Here is an 11259-nt window from a genome sequence, read left to right on the forward strand (position 1 = left end):
CTGTGAACATGAAGTCTTTATTCTGTTTGTCCTCAAAGCAGGGAAGGGCAGGTGCAGGGGTCAGGGCATGGATGCAGCAGGAGCTCCACATCCAGTGTCTCCATGTGAGGGCATAAGCCCAGGCAGAGGGGCATCTCAGAGAGTGTTCCTGCTCTGGGCCAGGGCTGAAGGCTGGGCCTGCCTGGGCAGCAGAGGGCCTCAGCGGGCCAAGGCGAAGCCAATGCGGTTGTTACGCCGATCAAACTCTGTGTAGAACTTTCGGATGAAGGTGGCGCCCAGGGCCCAGGTGGGTCCAGTGGGTGGCGGGATATCCATGGCATGGATGGCCAGTGTGCACAGCTTTTTACTACTGTAAGATTCCTGGCAGGAAGGGGGAGAATTTCTCCATACCCAGCACATGACCATTCTCCTTTCACCTTGCCTGACCCCAGCAACTGTCTTCAGCAACATTCCCCTTCTCACCTCCATCTCTCCCCTAGCCACACTGGGCCTCCCTCACATCTTGGCCATTTTGCCCCTTGTGGACTGTACCACTCCTGTGTTTAGCCCCTGTGCTAGATGCCAGGCAAACAATGCATCAGGCACCGTGCTTCCTTCAGGAGATTACAGTTTGCCTTAGCTTCTGATCCTAGACAAGTTATTCAACTTCTCTAAGACTACTGATTATGAAAAGAGGATAAGAATATAGGAGCATAGGATTATTGGGAGTATTTGATGAGAAAACGGAGATGAGGGAACAGGCACAGTGATGCCCAAATATGGCCACACATTGGAATCACCTAGGGAAACTGAACCCCAGGTGCCACTTCTAGAGGTTCTAATTTAATAGGTATGGGATGTGGCCCAGGTACCAGGATTTTTCAAAGCTCTGCAGGTGACATGCACAGCCAAGTTAGAGAACTACATTTCTAACATGATCTATGCATTGTAATCTGTCCCCCTTTGAGGGTCTCTGTCCAGCCTTCCTCCCTGCCATTGAGGGGGCCGACTCGAACCTCACCTGAAATACATAGTCCGCGCTGGTGAGCGTGTATTCTTTGCCTCCCAGGTGGAAAGAGATGTCAGGGAGTGTAGGGCCCTCGTTACACTTCACAACATACTGGGGTGGGGGGCAAAGGAAGCCTCCTTGAGTATGGAAGACGTCTCAGCAGATGAGGAGTCCTGCGCTGGTGGCCTGGCCTCTCTGCTGGAGAGGGTTGGGCACAGTGCCCCGCTCCATGGGTGACCAGCCACACGTGTGGAGAGTGTGAGGTGAACAAGCGAAGGCCTGAGATGGCCTCATCTGCCTGGGGGATTTGTGAGCCAATACCAGGTGGCGCTCCCCCCACCCGCAGCACCTTCCCTCTTTGGCTTCTTACATCAAACAGCCTCTTCTTGGCCCCCAAGGCCTCCATGAGCTTCTCTATGGAGCTGGTAGAACCCGAGATGTAGGATGCACCAGTGTCCACCAATGCCAGGCAGCCGTCTTCACAGAGCAAGGTGGATGACCCCACAGACACCCTGGGGGAGGCCACAGTCAGACAGACAGACAGAAGGCTGATGGGGCACCTCCAGGCTGCGTGTCCTTCCTGAGTGTGGGTGGGTGGGTGGAGGCCACGGTGGTGGCCGGTTGAGGCAGTGAATGGAGGAGGGAAGGTACTGTCGCCCTCCACCACTTCTCCCCAGGCCCTGCCCTTCTCTGTTTCCCAGCCTGGACAGAGCAGGCAGAGAGCAAATGGTGGCTGTGCTTAAGAAGTGGCTGCATTTGGAAGGATGGTAACGCTGTCCTTCCCACCCTCCCCAACCTCAATGACATCAGCAATTTTTGGAGCCCGGAGAGGGTTGAGGATTTCTGACCCCTTCATTTGAATCTGCCAGACGCCAGTCTTGATGAGGTTGATATAGTGGAAATTCCCTTCGTAATGCTGGGGGTCGCTGCCTCCCAGCACAATCTGTCCTCCCAGCGACTGGGAATGCCTAAAGGAAAGATCAGAAGCTCTTGGAAATCCATAACCTCCAGGACCCAGCAACTCAGGCAATCGGGGAAGGTTGCACAAGTGTGCCGGGCAGGACAGAGGGCTCTAGGGCACAGGAATATGGGACAGACAGCCAGGTTCAGAGCTGTCGTTGGGAAGCATGCAGAACATACTGCTTCTCCGCCTTTCTTCCCCTCCCCGAGCCCAGCCAGAGGTTGTTCCAGGGTAGTCCAGCTGTTCCCCAAAAAGCATCCCCAGAGAGGTCACAGAAAAGGAGCAGGTATAAGAACAATGAGTGGATGTGAACAAGACACAAATGGATGCCCCTCACTCTTGGGTTGCTGCTGATTGAGCAGGTGTAGGGGAGGGGACCCTGAGGAGGCTATTGGGTGTGGGCAGGGGGCATGGAGAGAGCAGGAAGGAGGGACAGAGAACTTCGGCATCTAGCGGAGGCTGGGCTTGCTGATGCGAGTTTTGGGCCGGTGGCATGTGTAATTCTGGGTCAGGTGCTCAGGGAGTACTGGAAGGTCACAGCCATGTGGGGGTTTTGTCTCCTTACTCGGAATCTCTGCAGAGAAAGAGAGACAGCAGAAAGGAAGCTTCATTTCACGCCAACCTCATCAGCCCTGCTGTTTGGCAGGGTGGGTGTTATGTACTCTCTTTGCCCTTCAGGCAATGGAATCACTAAGAGGCGAAGTCACTTGCCTGAAGTTACCCAGTCCATGAGTGAACAAGTGGGGGACTGGAGCCAGGCTCCTGGTGCCCCGTCTGGAGCTGATTCCCCTCGCCTTCCTTTCCTTCACACTGCGCTTGGCTCAGGGACTACCGTAGGCCTAATCTCCAGGGCGTGCATGTGTGTGTGATGTGTTTTTCCAGAATTCATAGTAGAATTCACACATGCACATGTGTGCATGGGTGTGTAGGTGTGCATATGTTATTTTGTGCAACTGCAAACTACTTGCATTTTTATAAATTCGGAATGTATGTGTATGTGCTAGCACAAATTCCCTACTGCCTCTCTCTCAATACTTCAGGATGTCTCTGGATGTTCCCTCCTTCCCATCCCAAGATAAAGGAAGAAGCCAGCCCTCTCCTCTGCAAAGCCTGGCTTCTTCCTGTCTGCTGGAACCTCATGTCTTTCATGGCCTTCAAACTCCGGTGCCCCCATTTAGCTCCTATTCTTTCCACATTTTTAATCTCTTTCTTCCTATTGGCTTCTTCCTCCACCTACAGGCATCACTCGAGCATCCTCTAGCATTTAAAAACACCCACCCTTCCTTTTCTGCTTCTGGATCTCACCCCCCACGCCACCCCCAATTCCCTTCCCTGTTGAATGTCCCAGGGCAACCTACATCTTATGACCTCCACTTCCTGACACCCACATCATCCACCTCTTAACTGCTTGCCATCTGGCCTTGCCCCTACCTCCTCTAAAATGGCTCTTCTAAAGACCACCCCTGACTGCAGAGCCACCAACTGGTCTTTTCTCAAGGCCTCCCTTTCTATCACCACACCAGAGACTCCTCTCCGTTTTACTGTGAGATTTCTCTGAACTCTGATCCTCTCCTCTATTCTTTTTGCCACTGGCCTCATGTTCTTACCCTTTTGACTTTTTTTTTTCTTTTTCTGAGACTGGATCTCACTCTGTTGCCTTAGCTGGAGTGCAGTGGCACAATCACTGCTCACTGCAGCCTTAACTCCTGGGCTCAAGCGATCCTCTTGCCTTGGCCTCCTAGAGTGCTGGGATTATAGGCATGAGCCACTGCACCTGGCCCCTTTTGCCTCCAGCTCTCTTGTCTCCAACTCATGCCATCTTTCTGAGCCCAGCAGTTTGGAGTAGAGCCCAACCCTGCTCAAGAGCTGACAACAGCTTCCCCAATGCTGGCTGAGCTGCATATAAGCTCAACCTAGAATTGAAAAGCATCCATGGTTTTCAGCACCACACTCGCTGCCTGCCTGTGACACTCATTACATTGGAATATGTCTTGTCTTCCCTGTTAGCCTGTAAGCTCTATGTGGGTAGGGAAGTACAGGTTCTGCCTTGTTCACTGTGTTCACTGCTGCACCCCCAGAGCCTCGCACAGTGCTTGGCACATAGCATTTACTGAACTGATGAGTGGGCAGACAAATGAAGGATCTAATGGATGACTGAAGTTGGCTGTCTCTGTGTGGGAGGAGCCATGGCCCTCACAGGCAGGGCTCCAGGTCACGGTAATCCCTTATTTCCCATCACCCCCACCTTGCATCTCCTCTTGCTCCAGAGTGGTACTGTCCATTAGAACGTCCTGCCAAGCTGAGAATGTTCTCTATCTGCACTGTCCAAAACCGTAATTACTAGCCACCACGGCTGCCAGACATTTGACATGTGGCTAGTGCAACTAAGAGCCACCAGTTGAATGCTTAATTGATGCTTAACTGTACTGAATTAATTTAAATTTCAATGGTGCCTTCCATATTGGCTAGTACAGTTCTAGACATTAATTGACTGTCACCTAATCACAAACGCTTAACAATTCTGGCCCAGGCTCTCCTTCCACTCCCCAGCTCTTCTCCCCTCCTCTCCCCCGACCTCAGCCCCTGGAGTCCCAGTCCCCACCTGTTGTAGTAGAAAGAGAAGACGTCCTCTTTTAGCACCCCTTGGGAGAGGATGTTGTCGAAGATAGGGGTGACCCTGCCAATGGCCTGTTCAATGAAGCCCATGCCCACAACCCCATCAAACTCGGCCAGCATGAAGGGTAAGGCAGGCATCTCCGTGACCTCTCCAAACATCTGTGTCACTGTGATTCCACCCACCTGTGGGAGGAAGGACCAGAGGAGACCAAGCCCACTGCCCACTCCTTGGCTGGAGTCTGGTCTGGGCTTCCACACTAGGGATCCCAGGGGCACACCGGCTTCAGGGTACAGAAATTGGAGTAAGAGTGTTTCCTCAACTCTGCACGCACACACTCTGTGTATGCCAATGTGTATGCCAATACACGTCTGTGCCGCAGAGCCGAGAGAGAGCTGGAGTTGACCAGGGATTGGACAGCAGAGGCTGAGGGGGTGGTCCTGCCAAGCAGCAAAAGAAAAGCTGCCAAGAGCTCCTCCCCCTCCCCAGTGGCCCGGCTTTCGTGCCCGGCAGGACTAGGTCTTGGCCCCCACGCTTATCATCGGCGAAGGGTTTCTTCAGCACAGCCAAGCTTGCCCTTCTCCCTTTTTTATATCTGAGTTCACAGAAAAAGGGAGGGAGGCAGGAATCACCCTGATTTTCTGTCAGGTCCCATGTGTGCCCCTCCCCTAACTCTGATGGAGCAGGGCCTGAGAAACTCCAGAATGAGGAAAGGGTCAGACATGGGCCAAATAAAAAGAAAAGCAGGACTTGACCTGAATCCCAGAGTCAACCTCAACTGTGACCTTAAAACCTATGCCTGACCCTAAAACTCAGCCTGACCCTGACCCTGGATTTCAGACTAGGGTGTAGCCCAGTCAGAGCTGGTGAACTTGGACAAGTTACTTGACTGCAGCCATGGGGCTCACGACAAGCCCTATGTGCAAGTCAGATGCAAAAACATCCATAAACCACCCAACAGTTAAGCCCGTGGCCCAAGCTTGCTCCCCCATAGGTACTGCTGCTTTGCAGCAACAGCCAGATGTGGCAGAGCAGGGTGTTCCTCAGCTCCCCAGGCTCCAAGTGGGCTGCAGTGCACCTCCCCGCAGGTATGGCCCCTGGAGGGTCAGGAGAGGCCTGGGGACAAAAGGGGTTGGGAGCAGATGACCTAGGGCAACCCCACTTACGGTGATGATGTCCTGGCTCAGAAAGCCACTGACTGTCCCTGTTGAATAGCGGAGGGTGAGTTCTGTTCCATTGTGCTTGTAGCTGGAGGAATCCGAAGCATCGAAGAGCTTGTGATACACTGACGGGGACAGAGGCTCAGGTTTGTCCAAGAGTGGCCCAGACAGGGGGACTCAGAGGCAGGGTGCATTGTGGGTATGGCTGGTGTGGCTTAGGACTTAGCTTAGGTACAAGGACGAGTGACTCTAGGGTCGGGGGCTTGGAATATGTGCTTCATCAATCAAGGACTGGATTTCTTGGGCCCCCCTAATGTGCCCATACCTCGATAATTTTGTCCTAAATGAAGGAATTTAAAGTAATCACTAACACTGATAACACCAGAGAAGATGCTGGGCACAGAGTAAGTGCCCAGTAAGAGGTTGTTGATTAAGACTAGGGATGGAAGAGTTCCGAGTGCCTGGGATGGCTTTGAGAATTCAGTCCTGTCTCAATCTCAGGAAGACTGGGAAGTGGCCTTCTGAGTGGTCAGGGGTTCTTGGAGCTTTCTTTCTTTTTTTTTTAAACCTTGGTGGCTATATCAGAAAAATGGGAGACATCTTCCTCTCTCCCCTAAGTGTCAGGGTCAGTGGGTACAGAGGCAGAGAGGAAGGCACTCCCTTGGTGGCAAGAGGGATGGGAGCTAGGTGTGGGGCAGGATTGCTCATGCACAGTAGGGCAGGGGGACTGGGGAGAGGCACTGTGGGTCTTAGGTCTTACCACAGGCAGTGTAGAGACGGCTGCACTTGGAGGAGGGCACCCAAACGTTGGACGAACCAGTGTCAAAGACGACTTTGAAAGTCTGGGGTGGGGTGCCGATGCCAATCTCGCCATAGTACTGGGTCTGTGGGGGTAAAAAGAGAGGGCTGGAGGGGCTCAGGGGACCTTGGGTCTTGGGGTCTTGTCTGGCTTCACTCTTGGCTGTCAGGGTAAGATTTGGCCCAGGTGAGGTCCTGTAGCCTCTCGGGGTTTCTGTTGTCCTGCAGGAACTGGTCGAAGGCTTAGCATCGCCCCATGGCATCCCAGAAACTGGGAATCTCAGTAAGACAAGATGGCGAAATCAAAACATTGAGAATGAAGCAGGATGCGAACTTGACCCTTGAGAATCTACTGGGGCAGCAAGCCATCAGACTGTGCTGGACCCGGTCACAGAAACCCCCACCTGAGTCACACACCCCTTCCCACCCACCTAGGACACCTGGCTTAAGGCCTGGGCTGAGTTCCAAACCTAACCCTGCCCCTGAATGGCCCCTGAGTGCCTTCCTGTCTTCTGTGCTCAGGCTTTCCAACCGGAAAATGGGAATTTTCTAGGGTGCTCACATGTTCCTCAGCGCCTTCGTCAAACACAGCATGGGAAGGGTGAGTCTTGTGGCAAAGAAAGCCCTAGGTCCATGGGGGAAAGGAGACAGGGAGGGAGCGAGGGGCTGAGCCAGGCACTCACATCCATGTAGTTGGTGAGGATCACGGAGGAGGTGGTGTTGCCAAGGGCCAGCCTCTTCATGGGCTGGCTCCACTCGGGACCAAGTCTGGCCATGTCCACACCTCGTTCCTTCAGGCTTTCTCGGATTGAGGGCATCCTCTTGAGGAAGATCCTGGCCCATGGTGGAGGAAGCAAAAATAGAAAAGTGCTGTACCTCCACCATAACGGTAGAGTCCCTGAGGCCAAATCCCTGCTTTTAGTACAACCACCTTTAATGTTAGCCCAGCCACCTGGAAATCACCTCTGTCCCTGAAGGCCTCTGGAGCATTTATAAGAGTTACCTCTTGTCAAGAGTCAATTTAGAGGAGTCAGCTGCCCGCGGATTAAATGACCCTGAAGTGACTTCCTTCTGTTGCCTAATTTTGATTAGACAAGGCTATTTGTTTATTGGTCCGTTCATCCATTTATTCCATAATCACCTGCTGAACAACTACTTTGTGCCTCACTGTGCTGGAAACTGGAGCTAGAAAGATAACGATCCTGACCGCCTTTAAGGAACTCCAGCTGGCAGGAGGACAGATGGGAAACAGGCACAGACATTCCCTCTGAAGAGACGAATGCCAGGGAGTGCCCCTGTCAAAGCTAGGGGCGGGTGGGGAGACAGTGCCATGGAAGACCGCTAGGTGGCAGCAGATGCCCACAGCAGCTGCGAGGTCTCCAGGACACCAGCGGACAGGCACCCAACCAGGGCTGTGGTGGAGAGGATCCCCTGAGCTGGGTTGGGCATAGAGAGAAGCCAGCATCTTCACAGCGCTGCGCACCTCGTCTTTGGAGAGATGTGTCCCAGTTCCTTGGCTTCTTGTCCAGATGTTTTCCCATCACCTTTGAGAGGCAGAATTAAAGAGACCTGGGAAACTGACTCTCCTGAGTTGCTACTGAGAGCTCTCCAACAAGCTAGCTGTCATTCATTTTATAGATGAGAAAAATGAAGGCTCACGGGGACGAAGGTGACTCAGAAACCTTGCAGCAGGGATTCAGAGCATGTGTCTGGCCTTATTTCCCATATAGGGCCCCCTGGGTCCCGACATAAAGGCTGTTTGCCAAAGTCCAGAGGAAGATGTCTCTAGCTGTTCACTGGAAGGTCCCAGGATGGAAGCCCAAGTTGACTCTGCAATAGACTTTCCCATACACAGGGAGATTCCCTCTTTCTTCTACTTTCTTCTTAGCGGCCAGTCCTCCTATACTTACACTACCCTTTCCTTCCTACATCCTTCCCGCGTCCCATGCGTTCTACTGACTCCCATTTTGCCCATGGACATGAATGCAACTTTTATGCCTATCAGCATGGTATCGTAACAGAAATGATTTGTTATCTTCCTATCACAGTTTACTGTTACCAAAATATTTTCACAATCATTATTTTATTTGCTTCCATAAGGTGGATGATTTTATTACTCCCACTTTACAGATGGGAAAATGGAGGGTCAGAGGTTTGACCCCAAGGAGGTTGCATTTCCCACTATTTACTCACAGCAGCCTATGGTTTGGACTTTCACTTTTTGCCATTTCCTTTTCAGAAAATCCTTTTCTTCTCCCCTTCCCTTTCCCCCCAGTTCTTTAGTCCTCCAAGCCCCAACATGTACACCCACCTCCAAGAAGCTTGCCCCAAGGCCTCCAGCCCACACTGGCCTCACCTTCCCTTGGGCCTCTGCTCTGTTTTTCCTTGAGTCTCACAGCCTGCACTGTACAGCATGTGGAACTGGTGCCATATGGTGGTGAAGACAGTGGTTGCAGGGGGCATGCCTGAATCCCCTTACCACCTGTGTGATTCTGAGAAAGCTACCTAACCTTTCTGGGCCTCTTTTTTTTTTTTTTGAGACGGAGTCTCGCTCTGTCGCCCAGGCTGGAGTGCAGTGGCTGGATCTCAGCTCACTGCAAGCTCCGCCTCCTGGGTTTACGCCATTCTCCTGCCTCAGCCTTCTGAGTAGCTGGGACTACAGGCGCCCACCACCTCGCCCGGCTAGTTTTTTTGTATTTTTTAGTAGAGACGGGGTTTCACCGTGTTAGCCAGGATGGTCTCGATCTCCTGACCTCGTGATCTGCCCATCTCGGCCTCCCAAAGTGCTGGGATTACAGGCTTGAGCCACCACGCCCGGCCTCTGGGCCTCTTCTAAGTCTCCATTAACCCCTCTAAAAATGGGCCTAATGGTAGTACCTACCTCAGAGTCACTATGCAGATGAAACCATGTGCCCACTGCTCAATACATGTAAATTGTGAGCGTATATATGTACATGTTCACCTTGAGAAGCAGCTCATTCATTCAGCTGTCCCAAGTGCCTCACATGATGCACTGCACATAACAGGTAGCAAAATTCCTATAATTCTGTTTCAAAAGCTGGATTCCCTCTCCACCCCTTGCCCAATTCCATTCTTTTTCTCTTTTGGATAACAGCAGGGGAAGATGTTTTTACTTTCCTCTACCTTTATCCTGGGGTGCAGCTGCTTTGAAGCACCCATTCTCTTACCCAGTGCTCACAACCCAGCAATTACTCTCTGAAAGCCTCAGAGCAAGGGAAAGCAGTTTTGGAAGCAAAAGGCCCAGTGTGTGTTGAGGCTTAGCCTCTTACATATCACCTCCCTGAGCCTCAGTGTCCTCATCTGCAAAGTGGGAATGCTGAGTTGTTGGGGGCATGACTTGAGATGAGACATGTGAAAAGATCCTGTGACGCCCTAAGCGTTTTATAGGCTTAGCAAGTATTACCGTGATTAAAATGTGCCTTCCTACCTTCAGGACTGCTGGTCACATCTTCTGTCCCCAGACTGAAAACCCCTTTCTCTGTGAGGTCTTCTCTCAAATGCTGTGTCTTCCCCTTCTTCAGTCTTTTAGATAAGGTCTGGCTCTATCACCCAGGCTGGAGTGCAGTGGCTCAGTCTGTACCCATGCCCCACCCCCCCACCCCCATTTTTTTTTGAGATGGAGTCTCACTCTGTCACTTAGGCTGGAGTGCAGTGGCACGATCTTGGCTCAGCAACCTCCGCCTCCCAGGCTCAAACGATTCTCCTGCCTCAGCCTCCCAAGTAGCTGGGAATTACAAGTGCCTGCCACCACGCCCGTCAGATTTTTGTATTTTTAGTAGAGATGGGGTTTCCCCATGTTAGCCAGGCTGGTCTCAAACTCCTGACCTCAAGTGATCCGTCTCAGCCTCCCAAAGGGCTGGGATTACAGGCAGGAGCCACAGCACCCAACCACCCATACACTTCTTAATATTCAGGCTGTGAGCTCCTCAAGGGCAAGGGGCATGTCCTAATACTTCTGAGTTCTCTACAGGGCTTAGTTAGCGTGGTGCTCTGGGCAGGAAGTGAAAGACACAGCTTCCATACCTGACTACTAGTGTCATTTATTGGGCAAGTCACTTGACCTCTCTGAACAGGTCCATACCTCCCTGTCCAGCTGATTGTAAGGATTGAATGATAGCACACGTGGAAAAGTCAGGGTGTTGGGAAGGTGGGAACCCTGCGCCCCTCCCACCCCTTCTCTGCCTGAGTTACCAATTACCGTTTAAAGGTGGTGGTGTCTGTCGGGAGACTGAAGGTGCAGGAGCCCCAGAGCAGCAGCAGCAGTCCCCAGCGAGACATTCTTCTCCATCCGTCCATCCTTCCCTCAGTCTGGGGCTCTCTCTGAGATCCACTGAGGTTCTGTGGCTCCCTTAGCCCTTCCCCTTTTATACACTCCATGCTTGGGGTGATTGCAATTCTGCTCTGCCCTGATTTATTACCCTGGGGCAGATGGCAGGGCAGCCAGCAATAAATCTCACTGTGGGACAGAGCTAGGTGGGTGAAGGGTACCCAGGTTTCCGGATGTGGAGCAGAGGGGCTGGAGGAAGGGGAGCTGTGGGAAAGCAATCTTGTGTCCAGTGACGCTAGCAACCCTCTATCTGGCTTGGCCCTGTGACCCCTGGAGCAGGCAGAGGCTGATGAGAAACAGCACTGCTCAGGGCCAATGTCAAAACTGGGACAAGCATAAAACCTAGGTTTCCAGCTCCCTAGCCCAGACCCAACCCCTATACCCTAGGAG

At 52.4% G+C, this 11259-nt stretch overlaps 1 protein-coding gene across 1 annotated transcript; it reads right to left on the reverse strand.

Annotated features, from left to right (window-relative positions):
• Positions 1-10876, reverse strand: REN (renin). Its single transcript, XM_033198053.1, has 10 exons — positions 10741-10876; positions 7205-7355; positions 6484-6607; positions 5730-5848; positions 4552-4748; positions 2515-2523; positions 1837-1956; positions 1359-1500; positions 1001-1099; positions 1-360 (listed from the first exon to the last, which is right to left on the reverse strand). Exons 1-10 carry the CDS (start codon positions 10836-10838, stop codon positions 199-201), a joined length of 1221 nt encoding a protein of 406 aa, XP_033053944.1. The 5' UTR covers positions 10839-10876; the 3' UTR covers positions 1-198.
• Between the last annotated feature and the right edge of the window lie 383 nt (positions 10877-11259).

The sequence above is a fragment of the Trachypithecus francoisi genome, unplaced genomic scaffold, assembly GCF_009764315.1.
Source record: "Trachypithecus francoisi isolate TF-2019V2 unplaced genomic scaffold, Tfra_2.0 Lachesis_group5, whole genome shotgun sequence".
Classification (NCBI taxonomy): Eukaryota; Metazoa; Chordata; class Mammalia; order Primates; family Cercopithecidae; genus Trachypithecus; species Trachypithecus francoisi.

Bases quoted from the DNA above. Each gene is read 5' to 3' on its own strand.
- REN (XM_033198053.1), bottom strand. From the start codon at position 10,838: ATGGACGGATGGAGAAGAATGTCTCGCTGGGGACTGCTGCTGCTGCTC. The intron at 5,849-6,483 runs GTAAGACCTAAG...TGTCCCCGTCAG, and splicing joins CCGTCTCTACACTGCCTGTG to TGTATCACAAGCTCTTCGAT. The intron at 1,100-1,358 runs GTAAGAAGCCAA...CCCCCACCCCAG, and splicing joins CCAAGAAGAGGCTGTTTGAT to TATGTTGTGAAGTGTAACGA.